Source organism: Anguilla anguilla, chromosome 2, assembly GCF_013347855.1.
Source record: "Anguilla anguilla isolate fAngAng1 chromosome 2, fAngAng1.pri, whole genome shotgun sequence".
NCBI classification, from domain to species: Eukaryota; Metazoa; Chordata; class Actinopteri; order Anguilliformes; family Anguillidae; genus Anguilla; species Anguilla anguilla.
The window spans coordinates 18568693-18590946 of NC_049202.1; the positions used below are offsets into that span (position 1 = coordinate 18568693).

General features: G+C 43.2%; 1 protein-coding gene across 2 annotated transcripts in view; it reads right to left on the bottom strand.

The window, feature by feature from the left end:
- The window catches only part of LOC118221760 (transmembrane protein 150A-like), a 37891-nt gene extending 20281 nt beyond the window's left edge, over positions 1-17610 (bottom strand). The window contains exons 1-4 of one of the 2 annotated variants that reach the window (XM_035407126.1): positions 17235-17610; positions 16477-16735; positions 8414-8461; positions 4067-4153 (exon numbers count right to left, since the gene is read on the bottom strand). In XM_035407126.1, coding sequence (XP_035263017.1) covers positions 4067-4153; positions 8414-8461; positions 16477-16541 — 200 coding nt within the window. In that variant the 5' untranslated portion in view covers positions 16542-16735; positions 17235-17610. Of the gene's footprint in view, positions 1-356; positions 787-4066; positions 4154-8413; positions 8462-16476; positions 16736-17234 lie in introns of those variants that run through there. The other variant, XM_035407127.1, reaches the window with a different exon arrangement.
- Positions 17611-22254: the final 4644 nt, after the last annotated feature.

Genomic DNA, 22254 nt, shown 5'->3' on the forward strand with positions numbered 1-22254 from the left:
TCAATGGATCTTCTCTACAGCTGTGATAGGCTGAGCAGTTTTTCTCCACTTCCTTCTCATTCTCTTCCGCACTTCCCACTATCTCTGTCCCTCTCCTCCTTTCTCAGGCAGCAGTCGTCTCCACATATGTTCCACTCTCTCCATCCAATTAAACTCACATGGCAACAAACAAAACTGCCGAAGTTGCAAAATGACAAGACACACATTCTGAATTAAATATTATTGGGCCCTTGTTTAAACATCCCTCCCAAAATAAGTTAAAAAAAAGAACATAAATAGATGAACAAATACAAAAATACAGAGAGGAATTTCAGATGAAGTTTGAGAACATTGAATTAAGATACTATCCTACAAACCTCAACCTTTCCTCTCTTTCCTGGCCTCCCTCCATCTCTTGCTTTCTGCCCCCCCCCCCTTTTTGGAGAATTTTAATTAGCATGTATTGTTAGCATGACAGAACCACTCCAGCATCACAAAAGCGGTTTAGAAAAGTAAAATATAAGATCAACTCTAACCCACTTCACAAATAACCGCCAATAAAATAATCCATATATAAATTACAACTATAATCATAAGACAGAATAGAAAAATATTACATAACTCTACTTCTCTACTTGTTCTTTCCCTCTCTCCGCTTCTCTCTCAGTTTCTCACTCTCTCTCTCTTTCTCTCACATTCCTTCTCTATATTCTTGTACCTACCGTTTCTCCACTTCCCCTTTTACTTACTCTTCCCCCAATTCAGCCAGTTTCACCACCTAAACTTTCACATTGCTGGGTCTTTGGGAGGGTTTGGGTAGGGTTTGTGTGGGACTTGGGGGGGGGGGGGGTATGGGGTGCTGAGAGGCTGTGTACCACCGGAGGGGGCTGGTTTGGGGGTCTTTACCCTCTCTCAGCCAGTCACTGTATGAGTGAGGACGGCTGACCTTTCACCTAGTTAATGGCGCTGCTGCTCCAGCATCTGCATGTGGGACTTCTGAGACACGAGCAGACAAAACAAGCCCTCAGTCCTGTGTGCCAAGTGCCACACTCACACAAACAGACACACACTCTCATGTACACACACACACACACACTCATGCACACACAAACACACTCATGCAAATACACACATACACACACTCACGCATGCACACATACACGCACAAACACAAACACACACACACACACACACACACTCATGCACACAGACATGCATACACACACACTCATGCACACACAAACACACTCATGCAAATACACACACACACACATGCACACATACATGCAAATACACACACACACACACACACACGCACACACATGCCTACGCATCAACACACGCAGACACATGCACACACTCATATAATACACAGCTCTGCAAGGAGGACATTTTAGAACCAATGCTTCAATAACTTTGAGGTAAGATTTGAAGAGTTCAGTCTTAGCTGTTTGAGAAATCAACATCAAGTTGTTCCCATACGTTTTACATAAATACACACACAAAGGTGCACACATACATGTGTACATACTTACACATACACACACACAGTGTGGTCCATGTATCCACATGGGGCGGAAAATACCACTTTTAAAAACAGACCATACCGCAGGAAAGATAACATTTCACATCCTTAAGCTCTATTATGACATTTTACAGCCCTGCTGAAGAAACGAAACCAAGGCAGCACCCCTTTTCCTGTAACCGGGCGCAGCTTCATCCTTTCTAATGGGGAATTCCTGAGTCAATCGGGCAAGCGCGGACCCATCGAATACCTGCACCCAGAGGCATAAACAGCACATCTGCAACGTTTTCAGAAGCCAGCTTATTGCCTTCCCATTGCCTCCAACCACCACCAAAGTCACCAAAATGTCCACCGTATGGCTGTTTAAAAATAGAAACTCTATTTAACTTTATCTGGGGCCATGACCTCCTATTCTTTCGAGCCTTAAGAGGGCAATGCGGGTCGGGGGGAGGGGGGGCAGAGGGGATAAACCTGAGACACAGAGTGACTGAGAAGATGTTGTATCAAGCAAGAACAGAAGCACAAAGGGACACAAAACACAGATGAGGACCACAGACAATAGCGGTGTGTAGGGTCCCCACAAGGACATTTTGCAGCTTGTTGCATACCGTCATCTTGGGGACCGCGAACCCCCTCTGTCACAGTCACGAAGTGGTTAACCTGAGGTAACTGTGTGCTCCCCAATCCCCGTCTCTGAGGCCTCACTGAAATATGACCCCCCACCCCTGCGGCCAGGACACTTAGTCACGCTGCCATTGGCTGGCGCCACTCAGCCCATACTGCAGAGCTTGATTTTAATTTGCTCTGTGTGGGTGCCAAGCTGGGCCCAGCGTAAGTCGCCCCCAGTTATCCACACAGGTCTGAGAACCTGTTCATATTGTTTAGGAAAGTCAAGCCACTATGGTGGAGCAGCCCTATATCAGCACAAGCCTGCATGATCAAAGAACGTTACAGTTGGGACTACATCAGGGGGAGACCTGCGGTAACGTGGTAGAGTTTTGTGTGGTCTGAGCAGGTGTGCGGCTGTGGGAGAGAGGTGCGTGATGGTACAGATAGGCATGTGATGGTGTGACCAGCTGTGTGACGTGCAGGCGTGCGGTTGTCTGTGCAGGTGTGTGACAGTGTATGCAGGTGTGTGAGTGTGCGAGCAGGTGTGTGATAGTGTGAGCAGGTGTGTGATATGTGCAGATGTGCAGTTGTGGGAGCAGGTGTGTGATATGTGCAGGTGTGTGATGGTGTGTGCAGGTGTGTGATAGTGTGAGCAGGTGTGTGATGGTGTAAGCAGGTGTGTGATAGTGTGAGCAGGTGTGTGATGGTGTGAGCAGGTGTGTGATAGTGTGTGGAGGTGTGTGATGGTGTGAGCAGGTGTGTGATGGTGTGAGCAGGTGTGTGATAGTGTGAGCAGGTGTGTGATGGTGTGAGCAGGTGTGTGATATGTGCAGGTGTGTGATGGTGTGAGCAGGTGTGTGATATGACCAGGTGTGTGATAGTGCGAGCAGGTGTGTGATATGAGCAGGTGTGTGATAGTGTGTGCAGGTGTGTGATGGTGTGAGCAGGTGTGTGATAGTGTGTGCAGGTGTGTGATGGTGTGAGCAGGTGTGTGATAGTGTGTGGAGGTGTGTGATGGTGTGAGCAGGTGTGTGATAGTGTAAGCAGGTGTGTGATGGTGTGAGCAGGTGTGTGATATGTGCAGGTGTGTGATGGTGTGAGCAGGTGTGTGATATGACCAGGTGTGTGATAGTGCGAGCAGGTGTGTGATATGAGCAGGTGTGTGATAGTGTGTGCAGGTGTGTGATGGTGTGAGCAGGTGTGTGATAGTGTGTGCAGGTGTGTGATGGTGTGAGCAGGTGTGTGATAGTGTGTGGAGGTGTGTGATGGTGTGAGCAGGTGTGTGATAGTGTAAGCAGGTGTGTGATAAGTTCAGGTGTGTGATGGTGTGAGTAGGTGTGAGATATGTGCAGGTGTGTGATAGTGTGAGTAGGTGTGTGATGGTGTGTGCAGGTGCGTGATAGTGTGTGCAGATGTGTGATGGTGTGAGCAGGTGTGTGATGGTGTGAGTAGGTGTGTGATATGTGCAGGTGTGTGATGGTGTGAGCAGGTGTGTGATGGTGTGAGCAGGTGTGTGATAGTGTGAGCAGGTGTGTGATGGTGTAAGCAGGTGTGTGATAGTGTGAGCAGGTGTGTGATAGTGTGAGCAGGTGTGTGATGGTGTAAGCAGGTGTGTGATAGTGTGAGCAGGTGTGTGATGGTGTAAGCAGGTGTGTGATAGTGTGAGCAGGTGTGTGATGGTGTAAGCAGGTGTGTGATAGTGTGAGCAGGTGCGTGATACGTGCAGGTATGTTATGATGTCAGCAGGTGTATGATATGTGCAGGTGTGCGATATGTGCCGGTGTGGGGTTGTGTGAGCTGGTGTGTGACGGTGTGAGCAGGTGTATATTTGCAGGTGTGTGATGGTGTGAGCAGGTGCGTGATAAGTGCAGGTACGTTATGATGTCAGCAGGTGTGCAGTGGAGTGTGTAAGTACAGTCTGTACGCAGAAGGGTACAGAGCCAGGACACTGACCTGATAAGAGGCACGTTGTCCAGCGTGCAGCACAGCACCGGACCTCCCTGTAGAGACAGCTTCTCCTCACAGGACTCATTATAAACCCTGAATACACACACACACACACACACACACGGAGACAAAACAAAGATATTTGAGACATAGAACCGCCCACATCCTTAATTAATCGGAAGACACAGTACAGATAGATCTTCCCCTTTCAGAGTTGCATTCAGTTAAAAGCCAAGTGGTAAGAGACAGCATCTGTCTGCTTATCAGCAACTTGATGCAGAAACCCTTTCAAACATCTTAAGTATGAACACATGACCAGGATTACAGGGAGAAATGCACATGAATCTAATGATGTTTTGACAAGGCAAAGACAGAGCAGAGTCCAAGGTCATGATGTATGCAGTACTGCGTTGGGTCATGCCATACTGAGAGGGGCGATGGAGGGGGTGTGAGAGAGAGCGAGGGATAGAGAGAGAGACAGTGGTGAAGCCAAAACTCGATCCACACTGTGAGAGGGGAACAGGGAGGTGCAATCAGAAGGGCGAGACGAGGGACATCCCGCGCAGGCACCAGTCTGGCAGTTTGCCCCAGACTGACAAACCGGGGGATATATGAGTGCGTAGGCTAACGGCGCGGGGGGGGGGGGGGCGCGGGGCGCCACCGGCTCCGGTTAGGCATCTCCACGAAAGCAAACCCAGCCGCGAGGCACACAGGTTAATCTGTCAGGGCAAACCGCCGCTCCTTTCGCAAGATGACATTTCACAAACCGGCCGATTTCCCACCGTCCGAGTTGAGCAATGACTTTCCCGACCCCCGCGCGCCCTGCCAATTCAGCGACGGCTGTGCCCGTCGTTAGGAAAAGTATTCGGACCGAGGGAATGGCACCCCGGTCCCAAGTCGCTCCTGTTTGTGAAACTGGCAGGCAGCCAGGAAACAGATAGAATTTGCTTTCTCTGTGGACAGTTTAAGGATGAGCAGATGTTTGTTTATATATTTTTTATGGACACCTTGAGACTTCTTACCCACGTTTGCTTTGCACGTGCCATTGAATTGACCCCACCACTTTCGATAGAATGCTGAAGAATCATACATGCTCACCCTCTTTCTATCTGTCAGTTTAGCCATCTCACTATGCTCTCAAACCTTCAAGCTCTTCACATTCCTCAATCTTTCTAGCTCTATACATTCCTCAGTCTTCCTAACTCTTCCTATATCCATCCATATCTATCTATCCCTATCTCTGTCTCAGGTTGAGCACAGAGTATAGTTTGATTTCACTCTCCCTCTCTAAGAAATAAACCTCTCTCCATTACATTTGCTCTTGAATGGATTGGCTTGAATGAGCAGGTGTGTGAAGTGGTGAAGCGTCTTTGCTCTATTCAAGTTAATCTGTAAGGATTATGACTTTTGGTTATTTGGAGACGAGTAACTTGATGATGCCATGAGTAACTTGATGAGGCCACTGAAACGAGTGAAGTGTGAAAGCATGCACCGTGAAACGGATTTCCAAGTTCTGTCACAGTGCATAAGGCTACTGACACCACTGTGCGTCAGCAAAGTTATGAAATGACTTTTTAAAGAGAGAGGAAGCGATACAACTGTGGTGATTTATTTGTTTATAGTGTGACAGGGAAGGTTTTGTTTCAAGAGCCTTCCGGCAGGTTCTGCGATGCATCATCAAGGATGGGAGCCCAAGAGAAACCAAGAGCCAGGACAACCGTAAGGTTACAATCCGCCAAGGATCCCTAGAGAATGCAATTTGTGATTTGTGAGCCCATTTGTGGCCCCGTCTTCTTGACAGTAGATGATGTGAAAACACTGGCCTGTCGGGCTCCTACCATTAACCTACCATTATACCTGAGAAGACTACTACTTCACTGATGGAAAAATAAATTTACATTTTCTAAACATCTGTACCTATATTTCTACCCAAATTAAGAATCATCATCTAGCCTAAGCCTTTTGAGATACTGCTATGACACCTGCACAAGTGCACCCGGGAACTTCTGCTGCACACCCTACCCCTGAGTGCTTTAAAACACCATAATTTGCCACAGAGTACTGCAGGAGACAGCAAACACAGATAAAGTGGACTTCTGGTAGCTAGTGGGTACCAGTCCCATTGTCGAGACACAGGCTAACTCAAAGAACACTGGCTGGCTTGCACCTGCAAACATAGACCCTAGCACCTTAACAAATATAGTTTTATTTATTTAATTAGGAATGTTAATTGAGAAATAACTTTCCATTCACAGAGAACAAGTGGGGAAACATGGTAGGTGGGAAATGCAGAGGTATGGATAGCTAATCAACTGTAGGGTGTATGACAACATGGACATATTGTGAAAGACCATTTGGGAAGCGTATCAGGACACTAAAGGTGACCGCTTGGTTTTGTCAAGATATTTAAAGGCATACTATGCAGTTTTTTTTTCATTTTTACCTTGAGAAGATAAAATGCTAAGGCACATCAATGATGCACTAGCGATCTCTGTCTTTCCACGCTTTTGCCGAATTTGTGTACGATTACTTGTATTTGTCTTTAGAATGTGTTTGGGACATTTCTGAGCATGGTGCCCATTTCTGTGTAGGGAGGGTGGGTGTGGCTACAAAACCTGTGGTTAGGGATCCGATTGCAATGGAATGTGTGTTGTACATCTAGCTAGCTGGGGTAATGGCCCAGGTACAGTGAAGCAAAATGATAAGCCGACAGGGCTTGTTCAAGAACGAGCGTTGCTGTAACTGTGGAATTGCTTTTCCCCGGGAGAGTCGGCTGAATTCCCCAAGGGGATGAAAAGTGATGCGGAGCTGGCTTGTTTTCTGTCGAACCTGTAAGGGCGGGCGTACATAAAAACGATTTTATCATGGGTATCACGTCGGGAGTTGAGATGCCCTCTCACACTTAATGAGGTTCAGACTGTAACGACAGGTCGGATGATAGCATAGGCTACACGAGCTCACGACCGGATCAGATAATGTTACAGATGGCAAAGCACAGCGGGCAAAGCGTCATACATGGAACTACCGCCAGATTGATAAATGATGAATTCAAGCCGATTGTGTCCAAAATTTTTTTTGCCATGTGAAAAAACTATTGGGAGCCCGTAAGCCAGTCGGATTGGTTCAGAATGGTATCTCATACCTTGCGAGTTGCGACATTAAGACCTAATGTTTTTCTTACGATTCGGTCCCTATCAGAAAAAAACAATTGAAAGTCCGCAACTCATATAAATAATGTATGTCCACCCTAAGTAACAATACCTCTAGCTATGCAACTAAGGTTGCCAGATATCCGGTTTTTGACTGGAATGTTCGGATTTTAAATTATTTGCACATGTCTGGTTCGTGGTGATGACCGGACAATGTAGCCTAATGTCCGGTCCGAGTAATTGATAGGATAAATTTACCGGTAGTTTCTAATGGATTTGCCTGTTTGTGACTTGGTCGGGTACTCGGGGGTCAGTGGGTGGGGTTGAAGACAGAGGAGGAGACTTCTTTGATTGTAAACACAGGCTAAAATATCCTGCATAGTATGCCTTTAAGGAAGTGAACCATAACCTTACGTTTTTATATGTTATACCAACATCCTTCAGTATAAATAACCCTTTTAGTCCACCTAAGGCAAGCGCGAGTAAAAATACATGAAATGATCTTCCCTCAGATGAGACCTCTGTGTCTGCACCTGGCTTGTCCATCTCCTCTGTATTTTGGTTTAATTATTTTATTTTAATACGTGTTAATTAATGGTGAATTATGAACAAATTCCCTTGTTAATTCATTAGTGCAACTAAGTTGGATCAACAGGAGAAATGTCAGCTGGGGAGCTAAAGTTAGGTGGGCCAGAATTTTTACTGTTAAACCAGTCATTTCTCTCAGCATGTTTGATATGTCCCATAGCAGTGGTTACGTACCAATGGGCATAGCTATTTCTTCTCAATTAGTCTATCTAAGCTACTGGGAATGTTTTTTTATTTTTGTGTACATCATAAAATAGTGTGCACTTGCAAGATCCATATTATCTGAACTTGTACACTTGTTTGGAGCTTAAATAAAGTAGATTCAGTGAAGATTTTTGCAGTGTGTGGTTATCTTTTCTGTCTGTTTTTGACTGAATTCTAAAATAAAGTATAAATTATAGCCACCTCTTCTTCAAGCTCACCAGCTGTCACAGAGCAAGACACAGTGATTATAGGTTTCTAGAAGTCACTATTACAGCGAAGGTCACAGCAAAAGACAATACGATAGCTATAAATAGTGACTGAATTCAGCCATAGAGCCAGAGGAGATACTGATATCATCAACTATGAACAGTTGCAGAATAATGCATAAAGAATTAATGAGGGATTACTCTACCAGTTATCCACAGGACAAACGTGCATGTTGTACAAGGCCATGGCATATCTGAAATGATAAAAGAGACAGAGTCACAGGGAGGATTGCTACAGCGCGAGACAGAATTTAGAATAAGCAATGTTCTTATCCTCAACTTGAATCTTTTAGTACATTCACTAATATGCTAGGATATATGAAACATGCTTTCATTCCTTCCATAACATTTCTTCTTCTGCTTATTTCAGCACCTGAAAAGCTTTAAATTTGTCCAAAGATCTAAAAATAAATCATACATTTGCATAACTGTTTAACTGCAAGGTGGTCAAACTGGCAAAACATAAAAACACATAACATCTGAACACATCTCTTGAGTCAGAATGTAATAGAAGTTACACAGCCTGACCAGACCTTGATGTCATTGTTGGGACTTTACTGTGATACAAATATGCAGTGGTTGTAAATGGTAATAGCAATGTTACCAAGGTAACACGCACACCAAACCATAAACATTTCCAGCCATCACATGGCTAATTACTACGTATTTGTGGTCCTGCACAGGGCTGCCAGGCTGATTTCAAATCTCGAGCCAAAGTTAGCACAATCTGTCTGTCAAAAGAGGCCACAATGCAGCAGTGCCAAAATATATCCCATTGCCCACAACACAATGTGATCTGGAAAAGCAAAAATAAAGGAGCTGCCAACTGCCTTCTTACAACAAATATATCACTAAAGAAAAATTTTAATACATCCAATTCAACTCAGGAATGCGTTCATCCTGCAATTACAACTCAAACTGTGTGCTTTTATTAAGTTGACCTGGCTTTAGGGGAAAAAAGCCAAAAAGGAAAAATGCCAGCTGGCTTAACAATCCTGTACGCTTACACAACTGGACTGTTAACAGCCTGATGATACCTATTTGCTTGTCACATAACACCCAAATAGACGAGACGCTGCTTGCCATGGTATCTTTTGACACCACTGCAAGAGAACAACAAATGTACATGTGACCATAGCAGCAACAGAGTTCACTTGATTAAGGAGCTGGGCTTTTTAACTTAGAGGATGTTACATCAGGTTAAAAATCAGGTTGGACACTAGTGCTGTACCCTTGTTATCCTAAACTGTTTTAGTAAAATTTCTAGTTGGGTAAACTGACTGTATACTGATCTGCATGAAAGTGCCAGCTAAGCAAAGTACTAATGTGTTAATGTAAAGAATGTTCCTGTTTGTAATACAGGCGTTTATTCTCCATTTAAAAAACTTTAAAAATTTAAATTTTAAATGTAAACACCACAACTGAAGTAGAGCATGGGCACAGAACATTTAGGGTATAGCTAGTGCACCCAAAAACATCGTCAATGTCTGTTGCTCTTATGTCAGCCAGAGATGCAAGGCATGTTCCTGTCTGTGGCTTGCCATCATCGTGATGACTGATGAAGAACAGGGTCTTCCCAGAAATGTGGCCCCACAGACAAACACAACCCCCCAAACCAAAGTTCCTTTGCGACATATGTCAGTCACAGGCTTGGGTTTCTGCCCTTGAGGTGTGGCACCGATCACCACATCCACACAGGCAATGCCATGGCAGCACACACCATCGACAATCATAACGCGCAATTTATTTTAAAACCCCCCCTCCCCTTTAGGTAAGGATGAGGCGAGGAATAAAGTACATAAAACGTAACTACGTGTCACAAGCTCTCTGAAATATTACATTTTATCAACTCACTGTATGCATAAGGAGATAAGGCCAGTCAGAGCATCTTGGGTAAGGGGAGGCATGGGGTTCACCAAACAACCTGACACGGGCAGAGTTTAAAGTTTAGCTTCCAGATCCACCTATTGATTTCCTTCCGATGCACAAACAACCGCAGCGCTATGTACTGTACCTTTGTCTGGGGCAAAAATGGAGAGATAAACTGTTAATACTTGTCAGTTCTGACCGGTCTTGCTCACACCATAGGGGTCATATGGGAAAGAACCTCCCGGGTATTGACCTCCGTGCATTCTGTGAGAGTTAGTCATGCCAGGAAGGGGTCAAAAAACATGGGAGCAAATTAAGAGAGTGGGGCCCGGTACATCAAGGAGCGGGAGAAACAATTCCAAAAAATTTCAACTGTTCTACGAGCCGGTCGATTGCAGGGAACGGTGCACTGTTGAATGGGAAGCCCCTTGAGTTCTTACATCCCACCATGTCCCACCAAATCAGTTCTGGTTACAAGTAGTAGACTGATGGATATTTTGTTACATTTGCATGAGTTTGAGAGGACCGGCTCTCGAACTCATCACCTTTTCACAGAGCCATTCCCTCTTTCAAGCCCACATTTGGTTTCAAGTTTTTTTTCATTAGGAACTGAGTCTGAAAAACAGACTCATTACGCATTACAGGTCAGACGGACTAAAAAAAACCTTAGCGTCTAGGGTAAAGCACAACTAAAGTTCTCACATGCATTCATACACACACCTGGCTTTTCCAGGTACCGTAGAACTGTCTGAAGTATTTTGTGGTCCTGTAGGTGCGTGCATTTTCTCCCAAGGGAGTGTAATTAGCGTCCCTTGAAACCCTCTAAAATGTTAAGCTGTTTGATGCGGTCTTTTTTGGCAGAGGACGGAATATGCAGTTACTGCATGAATTTGTGAGCAAGCCCCCCACCCCTCCCTCCTTTTTCTTTACTCCAGGAGAACAGCAAGATCCTCTGCGTGCCCCTCTCACACAAGGCCTTATCCCCATTCACCGCAACTAGACAATGCCAATCCTCCATCCTAGAACTGAAATGTCAGGTGCCCAAAAGTTTATAAAATAACCAAACAACCTAGCAGCTGTCTGAAAGAACCTCTGAACATTCAATATCAAAGTGCACCGAGACCAAGATTCAGACTGAAATTCATGCATTTCGTCATCATATATCGAAAAACAAGGACTAGAACTTTCCCAGAAAGCAGAATACCCTGCTGGAGAAAACAGCTTATGCTGGTAGTTAGCTAGTGACCAGCTGGAGCTAGTCGCAAGTGATCAACTAGAACTAGGCCTACATCTGTGAAACATGGTAGCTGTTAGATGGAGATGATAGCTGGTGACCAGCTAGAGCTAGGTTTGTACATCACAGGCATTTAGCGGACACTTTCATCCAGAGCAACTTACAGAACTTTTTACATAGCATTTACATTCATCCATTTATACAGCTGGATATACACTATACTGAAGCAATGTAATGTAAGTACAATGGCATTGTCCCACCCACTAATCGAACCTGTGAAAAGACCAGTTCTTTACCCATTACACTACACTGCAGCCCGAAAGAGGTTTGTGTAACAAGGCAGCTGTCAGCTGGTGATCAGCTAGAGCTAGGTTTGTGAAACATGGTAGCTGGTGATCAGCTAGAGCTAGGTTTGTGAAACATGGTAGCTGGTGATCAGCTAGAGCTAGGTTTGTGAAACATGGTAGCTGGTGATCAGCTAGAGCTAGGTTTGTGAAACATGGTAGCTGGTGATCAGCTAGAGCTAGGTTTGTGAAACATGGTAGCTGGTGATTGGTAGCTGGTGATCAGCTAGAGCTAGGTTTGTGAAACATGGTAGCTGGTGATTGGTAGCTGGTGATCAGCTAAAGCTAGGTTTATGAAACAGCTGGTTGTTAGATAAGCTGATGGCTGGTGCTCAGCTACAGTTGGAAGCTAGTAACCGGCTAAAGTTGGGTTTGGGTTTGTGACAACAGCTGGCAGCTGGTAACCTGCTAGAGCTAGGTGGAACAACTGGTGTCGAGGTCAAGTACCTTCAGCAAGTACATTACATCTCACTAACAGTCAAGACAATTACACCGCCACATTTATTTATAGAAAATGTACTCTTAAGCTTTCAAATTCCAGAGCTAAGTAGTAGTTTTTCTTTAAACAACCCTGCAGACACAGACCTCTGGCTAAATATATAGGCTACAACATGCAGCTCATTATGTGATTAATTCCAAAACTAAGAAAAGTCATTAAAATGTGATTCATTCAACCCAAATGACATTCTAAGCTATAAAATTAATGTTCGTGTCTTTACAAGCAATTGGACTCAAAACTGTTCATAGCATAACCAGATCTACACAACATAGGCAAAAGTATGTAGACACCTGACATCCAACATCTCATCCAAAATTCTGGGCATTAATATGGAGTTGGTCCACCCATTGCTGCTATAACAACCTCCACTCTTCTGGGAAGGCTTCATACTAGGTGTTGGAGCAATGCTGCAGGGATTTGTTTCCATTCTGCCAGAAGATCATTCGTGCGGCTTGGGCAGTTGGCTTTCCAATTGATCCCAAAGCTTTTGGATGTGGTTATGGTCAGGGCTCTGTGCTGGCCAGTCAAGTTCTTTCACACCATTCTCGTAAACAAAACCATTCCTATATGGACCTCACTGTGTGCCCGGAGGCATTGTCATGCTGAAACAGGAAAGGGCCTTCCCCAAACTGTTGCGGAAGCACAGAATCATCTAGAATGTGCCTGCATAATCGTCTAGGATGTGATTGTGATTGCCTTCACCGGAACTAAGGGGCCTAGCCCAAACCATGAAAAAGCCCCAGACCAAGGGTTATCCACTTATGGTCATACAGTGTATAACGTTGTATTCTTTTGATGTAATCACCATATGCATTTTGTGCTGTGACCACTACATCTACTTTACACTTGTAATCAACTGAGAGAATGAACCTAAATCTACATCCTTCAAATTAGAGATGAACTTTTTATGAATTTACCAAATCGAGCACGTCCACTCATGAGCTTCAGCAAGCTGGTTGCAAACTCTAACAGGCCAGCCAGAAAACCAGCTGGTCCATCATGAACCAAATTAACTAAGCTGGTCCTTCAGCTCACCTAAGCTGGCCCATCACAAGTCAGCTTGACCTAGCTGGTTCATCAGTTTTACAAAGACTGTCTACCAGCTAAAGCCAGCTCGACCAGGCTGGTACAACAGCTACATTTCTACGCATTTCCGGCATGGTTTTAGCTGGAATTTACAGCAGGGCAGTCGGAAGTCTTCAGCTGTTCTCCTGCCATAAGCGTTACGTACACAAACAAACCTATAATCACGGGTGCGTGGCGGTCCGGCGGTGAAAGGTGGCCAAGGACAGGTCTAGCCACAGAGATGACAAGCCTCTCATTATGGCTACAGTGGAGCCAGTGGAGCCCCAGAGAGACACTGTGTGACAGAGACATTCCTGGCCTTCTCCCAGTAACCAGCATGACTGGCACTCACTACTTTTACTGCTCACTCTTTAATGACAGAGAGAGAGAGGGGGGAGGAGACAGGGAGAGGGGGGGGGAGAGAGAGTTTTTCAAAGGAAGGAAGGGAGGGATGACAGAGAAAGAGAGAGCCAGGGTAGAGGGAGGAGAGCGTATGGCTGTAGACAGAAGAAGAGAAAGATGGGAAAGAAGGTCAGAGAGGTTTAGAAAAAGTTGGGGAGGGTCAGAGAAGTGGGAGAGAGAGGGACTGAGTGGGAGGGAGGAAAGAGACCCAGCAGCACAAATGAAACACCAAGCACAGCTAGCTATAGTTAGAACACAGCTAAAAATATCCAGGAAAAATATGTACATACCCAGGACATAAACTCCGCCCCCAGAAAACACAAGGAAGCTGTTATCCTGCAAAGTCTTGAATTCATTAACTTGGTTGAATTTTACAGTGAATTTTTCCATATCCATTCCCCACTTCAAAATGAGACCCAGTTGCGCTTCTTAAAACATTGTAGCAAACTGAAGCCCAGCTCCATTACAATTCCATGAGCTAAACGACAGAAACTACATGTCTCCTTTCAAAGCTCTGATGTAATGACAGAAGGTCTGGTAAAGGCCACCGTTCCCAGTGTTTGACAAAAAGGAACAAAATGGCCTCAACTTCTTTACCTGTCCCCACTGAATGTAAACCAAGATGTTTCATGAATCAACCCCGGCAGGAGAACCCCTGCTGTATCCTGTTCTTGCATAAACACGGACTTCTGTTAGAATAAACATTTGTCACGCAGGGTCGTCGCTGTTTCTGCCCCACCGCTCTACGATGCCGGGCATCGCATTACCGTTAAGCAAACAGGCATTAACCTGAGGGCCCCTGACCGCTTGATCTGGAACCTGCGCTATTTGTCAAATAGAGCATATAAATTATAAGTTATATTTATATATAAATAAGTTTGCCCAAGGGTGGTTTAGAAACAGGAGGAATGCACCTGTTTAGCATTGTTCACTGTTTTTTGTTTAACTTGAACCACGTGGTTACGTGCTGTGTTTTCTTCCAGTAAATTCATGGCAGACAAACCCCTGAAGCTGGAAACCACACCTGCAGACAGGGAATAATTGGTCCTCGGCAGGCAAAGGTTAGAGGTCGCAGGGCAAATTGTACAGTGCTGGTTCTTTCTGGCTCCAGATCTCCATTGAAATGCCACTGAAGGCAGGTGAAATAACACGGGTTAAGAAGAGGGGAAGCTCACGGGCACTAACTACACGCAGCTCCTGTAGGATATTCAGTGCTGTTTTAGTGACGAGTGCCTCGAATGTAGAGGTACTGTTTTGGAGAAGGGGCCCCAGGGCCGTCCCGTGGAGAGGGGGCTGCCTGTGCTCGGCCCCGAGGGAGGAGGTGGATGAGGGGAGTGTTAAGGTGCCAGCGTTCGCTCCCCTGACTGGCCGGTCTCCCATCTAACGCACCTCTACGGGGCGTACCCCTCGCCCCGCCCCCAGAGGCCCGCATTCCTGCGTGGCAGTGATCACAGAGAGGTGCCTCGTCTCTGCCTGTCCATCAGTAAAGACCTCTCTCTCTCTCCCTCTCTCTCTCTCTCCCTCTCTCTCTCCCTCTCCCTCTCTCTCTCTCTCCCTCTCTCTCTCTCTCTCTCTCTCTCTCTCCCCCCCCTCCTCACAGGCAGCGCTCACACAAGTCCTCCCCTCCCTCACCCTCACCTGCTCCACCCCCCCCCACCCCCACCCAAGCCCTACGTAGACAGGACCGTTTTCAGGAACTGGGCCTCTTTTTCCAGCCAAAAGAGGCAGGGCAGTGCTCTCGCCCTAACACGCAAAGCGGTGCTCAGGAAAACCAGGAGACCCCCCACCCCCCACCCCCCGGACAACACACGTTCCTCTTACATAACCACCCTAGGTGGGTTAAAAGGGTGACAGGCATTACATTCTCTCAGGGAAAAAAGGGACATAAACTTGTTAAAAATACATGAGCGTGCTTTTGTACTAAAGTACGTAATACATAATCCCACCACAGCTAACTGTTACCAGTACAATTAGAAAGCCCCCCCCCCCCCCAAACTGATTATACATTATTACATTTTGAAGAAATCACTCCATTCCTCTAACAAAAAATAATTTTAAAGCATTACATGAAAGATCACTTTACCCTTTCTAGACTTCCTCTGAATTTACCCTCCATTTAGCCTACATGTAAAAGATAATTCATATTACAACCAGGAGTGGCAGTTTAGGACAAACATGAGACCCAGACAAAACAGAAATTAGCCAAAATTACTTTGTCATTTTCAGTTCCAAATCAAATGCTCATCTCAGCATGCTCCAAAATTCTCAGTCTCAGTAAGAGCTTATCAGTTCAGCAACTGACATATTTACAGTGCATCGTAAAATATCCAGTGTTAATTCAACTCTTAACAGATTCAACACTCTGGACATTGGGACCAAATGTTATTTGTTAAGAGTTGAATTAACACTGTAAGAGTTTAATTAACACTGGAGATTTCGCGGTGTGCTGTCCATCACTTCTCAGAACAGCACATGCACTTGGGGCCAGCTTCCTGTATGTATCTGTGGCCCTGTATATTTTCAGAAATTCTTTATAAATATAAAGCAAACATAATTTTGTCATGTAACGTATTGGTTACTGTAGCCTTCACAGACAGACGTTGAAGTATTCTGGTCCTGCACATGGTTGCCTCGCGCGCCTGAGAATCCTTTTTGCCACAAAACACCGATGTCCAATAGCCTAATCCACATGTTCGTGGGTCTGCACATGTCGCCAAACAGACAAAACATCAAACAATACTGAAGCCAGGAGAGTTTAACAAAATAAAAATGAACTAAAACACAAGTTATACTTACACGACCCATATTCCAGTGATCGTAAAGACTGGCAGACTGACAGGTAATATCACCCAAAGGGACATCTTCAGAAAAGTCTCGCCACCAAAAACAAAACCAAAAGTCGGCTTCCTCCGTCTCCCTCGCCGCCACCACGTCCGCCTCTATTAACATTTAATTCCGAAGCCAGGTAAGCCCATCACCTGGATTCCTTCCTCCCACATATGCAGATCGGGATATACACAAGTGTGGCGGAGTTGCGGAGGGCGTTTCTTCCTTTCTGGAAGTGAAAAGGACAATTTTCATTATGAAAAACGTTACAGCTCTACTTCGGGACTTTAACTTTATATAGCTACACCCAAAAACGATGCTACTGGGAAACTACAATGACATCGCTACTATTATTAATTATTTAGTCCACGCTAAAGTACACATCAATGTACACATCACTGTTGTTGTTCTTCTTGTTCTTCTTGTTATTGTTATTGTTATTGTTATTATTATTATTATTATTATTATTATTATTATTATTATTATTATCAGTGATAGCGGTGACAGTAGCCTAGTGGTAGTGTTGCTGTTGATGAACATCGCATCAATATTTAGGCTACGTATTTTACCACCGTGGATTACAAATGAACACACAAAATATGTATAGGCTAGTTCTAAAGTTCACATACTGTAAACTTAAGAAGAAACTTTTCACCCGAATCTAGCAAAATGGCTGAATGATGTAGAGTACACGAGCGCACTGTTAGATTCTGCATGGCTAAACTTACCTTTCCTTGTGCTTGCCTTCTTCGAAAAACTCAATTCCTCTTCTTGCTTGCCGCGACCACTAAGTTTTGCTGACTGGTAGTATTCGGTAAATATGTTTGTTTTTTCTTTCTTTCAAGTTTCGCAGGCAGCACAAAACGGTGATTGTTCTTCCCCTGCTGAAAAAGTATGCAACTGTAAAAACTTCGGTTCCAAGCCACATCCAAGGTAAGATCTGATTTGTCGCCGCCTCTCCTTCACCTCCTTTCTCCTTTTCAATGGATGTGTGTTTTGCAGCGCTGTGCGGTCTCGTACGTCTGTACCTCTATATACCAGCGTTTTAAAACAAGCCAGCTGTTTCAGGACTACCCTCCCCCCAGCGAACAGCTATTTCCCTTGTGTAGGCTACGTTCAAAAGGACAAGAAGCTTTTGACCTTTCGGAATACAGTGCATACTTTTGCAAAATAATTTGTTTCGAAGGAAATGCGTTCCTTGAAGTATTTGGGCGCAGGGCATCACGATACCTTCTATGGACCTCTTTTTAAGATGAGTATTGAATAAAGTTGAAATGAATTGAAATGATAATGGGTTAGTTTGAAATTTATTGATCCAGCTAAGGATTGGTGACTTCACCTATTGCTTGGTTTTGTTCTGTAACTGCATGTTTGTGTACTTGTTATCATTATAACAGTCAGGGGTTTAATACAAAATTAAATAAAGTTTAAAGCGTTTCTGGCTGAAAACTTTATCCATGATGTTATTATTTATTTGCTCGGCAGATTCCCTCATACACAGGCTATATTTATATTTCACAAAATGGCTTCATGTCATTTATAGCTTCATGATGCTATGATTTAAACATGCTTCCACGAGCCCGTGTTTTTAATAGCAATTGCATTGCAGCCTACATTATGGGCATTGAATAACTGTCAAACATTAACTGTTTAATTCTGAGTAGTTGTCTGGGGGGTCTTGTAGTGAAACTGTGCTCAAAAAAGTACTCAGCATGCAACCCAACAGAATGAAAGAAGCCAAACTGACCATGGGCTAGTGATCATGGCTAACTTCTACCTGCACAAGAACATTTTGGAACCCTTTCTCTCTAACATGCCACACACCTCATATATTTTCTCCTTGAAACCATTCAAAACGAACGTTTCTGGTCATGTTGTTTTGAAGCAGCAAGTCTTTTGTAGGTGATAGGCAAAGACTTACCCTTAGAAGGATCTCTTTTCCTGTCTGATAATTTGCAGCCACTTCACACCATGAGAGGCATTTCATTATCATCTTGGTGGATAACAGCTGGCGTCCTCAAACTCAGCCCTGGAACCCTCCTGTGTTTGATGGTTTTTGTTACAGCCATTTTCTTGCTCAATTAAGGTTGTTGCAAACAAGTTCTTTCATACCTTTTTCTTTAACTTTTGAACACAATTGCAAGTTTGAAGCCTTACAAGTTGCTGCATCTTTGAAGCTTTCTGGGTTGTTAAAAAATATAATTTCACTTTCAAAGTATGTTGTGTATGTTTTCGGATGGCCCAGACAGTTTTGCATGCATTGAAGTATATTTTAGATTTTACAGAACTTCCAGACAACATCATAGCTAGTAATAGGACATTTGGGAGTTTGTAGTCTTAAAAAAAAGGGTACACTTCAGCACACTTCAAATCAGCCTGTACTGCATTGCTGTGTTTCTATAGGCTGTACATAAGAACCCATTAATAGCGTTAATTCACAATTATGCACATAAATATCTATTTTTGTATTCTGCCAGTGCTTCTTTATTTGAACACAGAGGTTTAAGTTCGCCTGCACAATAGCAAATAGTTCCAACTGGAAAAAAAAAGATTAAATGTCATTTTTTGAATAATAACCCAGTAATGTGCACACAGGGCAATCCTGTAAGCATAGCACAGCTGTACAAGCTGCTTCGGGGTTACTTGAAGTGTATTTTTTGTTTTAGACCACAAACCCCCAAACACCCCCAATACCAGCCATCGTAAAGATGGCAGGTAGCTGCACACTGCAAATATCTGAAATATCCTTTGTTAATGGACCAATCAAAAACATACGCAACATACATGGAAACTGGAACATTAAAAAACCAGAAAGTGAACTATCCCTTTCAGCAGTTTGCCATGTAGCATATTATACTAAATATAAAGAATGAGTTAGTCTGACTGAATCAAAGTTTAAGGATGTGAATTTGTGATATTTGCTGTACTGGACATGCATAGCTATTATATGATGTGGCTTAAACTAGTAAATCATCCTTCAGCAGACATTGGTAGTGTCAAACCAAGAACAATTGATTTGCTCTTGGGGAGAGTATTGTGTTGAGATCCCCGGGATCACAGTACTGAACACTGTCTCACACACTTTGCGGAAGTGTAGGGCCTTCTATTTACACCAACTGGCAACCCTGATCATGAGGCCATTTACAACTCTCTCAATTGTAAGCAACAAAAAGGTTAGATTCTTCAGGGCAGTGCCACTTTTTGTTCAAATTTCAAATTTATCCATGGTAAAAATGGCCTGATGAGGTTTGGCATGCAGAGAATAAAGAGAGAAGCAAGTGGTTTCCATCAGCATTCAAAGATGAGCAGGGGTAACAGGTATCCAAGGCAACAGAAGGAAAATAAAAAAAAACAGGTGCGTATGTCCTGACCATGTGTGTTTGAACCATACATTATTGATTAAAATTTTTCGATTCTGGTTTCTGGTTTGTTCTAGCATTCTCCATGTGTGGTAACCAGATTCTGACTTCCTCTAGCTGTCTCAAACTGACACAGTGCAGTGGAAAAAGACAAAAAAAAAAGAACTTTTTCCTGACGTAGTGTCCCTGTGATTGAATAACTGGTCTCATTATGTTCTTGTCATTTTTGCACTGTGTTCTTGAAGATGATAAAGCCATCCTGTCAGTATTTGACATACAGTAGCTTCTTTAAAGGGCAATGGGTCATGGGGCCCTGTCTAGCTAATGACTAAACATTTCTTCAGTGCTGTTGTAACAATGTGACAATGTTGCTACAACACTGTAAAAACATTGTGAGTATGTGGCATATTAGTTATGTAGGTGTTTGTAAGGGAGGTTTTGGCCTGCCATGTAGTCTCAGAGCACTCACGTTTAACAGGTGGCTAGCTCAAAATAAAAGTGTCTTGAATGAAGCTTCATGATGAATGTTTTCAGTTTAAAAAGTACTTTTTGAATGGCCAGAAATGTTTAAAATGAAATGTTATTTTTATGTTTTTGCAAATATCTTTGAGAGGCCCAAATAGAGGGCTAAAAATGTCAAGTATGGGATGTCTCAGGATGACCAAATATTAAAATTTTGTGCACCCATTTTAATTGGTGTGTCCATCAGCAGGAGTTGACAAAAGTGATACATAAGTACACATGCACGGCAAAAAGATTAAAATGCACAGCAATTTTATTATATCTATTTTCAGAGACTCATCTATTTTAGGAATGCTTTTCGTTATGATATACAATTGATATACATTTTAATCTTTTTGCTGTGAATGCATACCACCTATTCCCTGTCCATCAGAACCTTTGCTTCACTTTATGGACAGTAGGTAACAAGGAACGTTTGTGGCTGTGTGTCATGTGTGGCTTAGGGTCTGTATGTCCACACTAACTCACTTTCCTAAGGGGGAAAAAAGCTGTACTGAACTTGATGGAAATGAACAGAAAAACAAAATTGGATCAAACCATTTTTATTTGTGTCAATTATTTCTATTTCACAGTCTGAATCATGGCGCTGCTTGGGAATAATCCTCTGATCATTTCTCCACATTCAGAGTTCTGACTCTGGCTCAGTCCAAGACACTGGCCCCTTACATAATTTGCAGTCCCTAGGGCAGTCAGTGTAATAGAAATTTGTTTAAAGAAGAAGAAAAAAAAAAGAAGCTGCTCACTGAACTCAAAGAATCTTTAAAACTGGAATTGCACCTCCCCCATACATTGGCAGCGCATTTATTTGCCACCTCAGGGTATAGTTGGCCATGCTGAAGCGTGAGTCAAGTTTTATGTGTACTGTGATTCATGAATAGGGCCTACTGTTCTTACTCTTCCAGAGGATCGTGCATGCTACCCAGCCCCAAAGGTTACTGAGACCCTGCTGTCTTGCATGTTCCTTGACGTATTGCATAATTGGGTTCAGGGTTTAAAAAAATAAAGACCTCAAGCTAAGCAGACCGCCAAACCTAGGAATGAAGTATGGAACTTACTCAAAAAGTTTATTGACCTTATTTAAAATAAAATAAAAATGTACCTATATGTGTATGTATATGTACAGTATGCATATTATTATTATTTTTATTATTATTGGTATTAATAATAATAATAATAATAATAATAATAACAACAATAATAATAATAATAATAATAATAATAAGTATCGACTTTTTATTTTTTAAACACGCAGGTTTTTCATATTTTTCATATTCCTAGTAGGTACTAGACTAAAGCAAAAGCTTATTTTTCTGAAATAGTGCTTATGTTTTGCTATTCTGCTGTTTTGCGCCCTCTGGTGGTAATATCTTGACAATCGCGGTATATCTCAAACGGAAAGTCAGTCCGGTCATTTAAATGTTATTATTATTATTATTATTATTATTATTATTTCCAGCCATTTTCTAAACCACTTATTCCTGGTCAGAGTAGCGGGAGTTGTACCCTATCCCAGTATACGTTGGACAAAAGTCATTATTATTATTATTATTATTATTATTATTATTATTATTATTAGTTATTATTATTATTTTTTGTGGCAGTCCAGATTAATCAGTGCATGAGAGGTGTAGCTTGCATATATTGTTCACAATCAACAGACTTAAAACACTTATTCTTTGAAAAAAGCTTCCCATTGGATCAGGGTGGAAAGCTCTTGGCCAGTGGTAACCAATCCTGTTCCTAGAGATGTATCATCCTGTAGGTTTTCCATTTCAACCCTAATTTAGCACTCCTGACTCAAATAATTAGCAGCTCAACAGGACCTCTTGCTGTTGAATGAGGTGTGCTTTGTTAGGTTTAGAGGCAA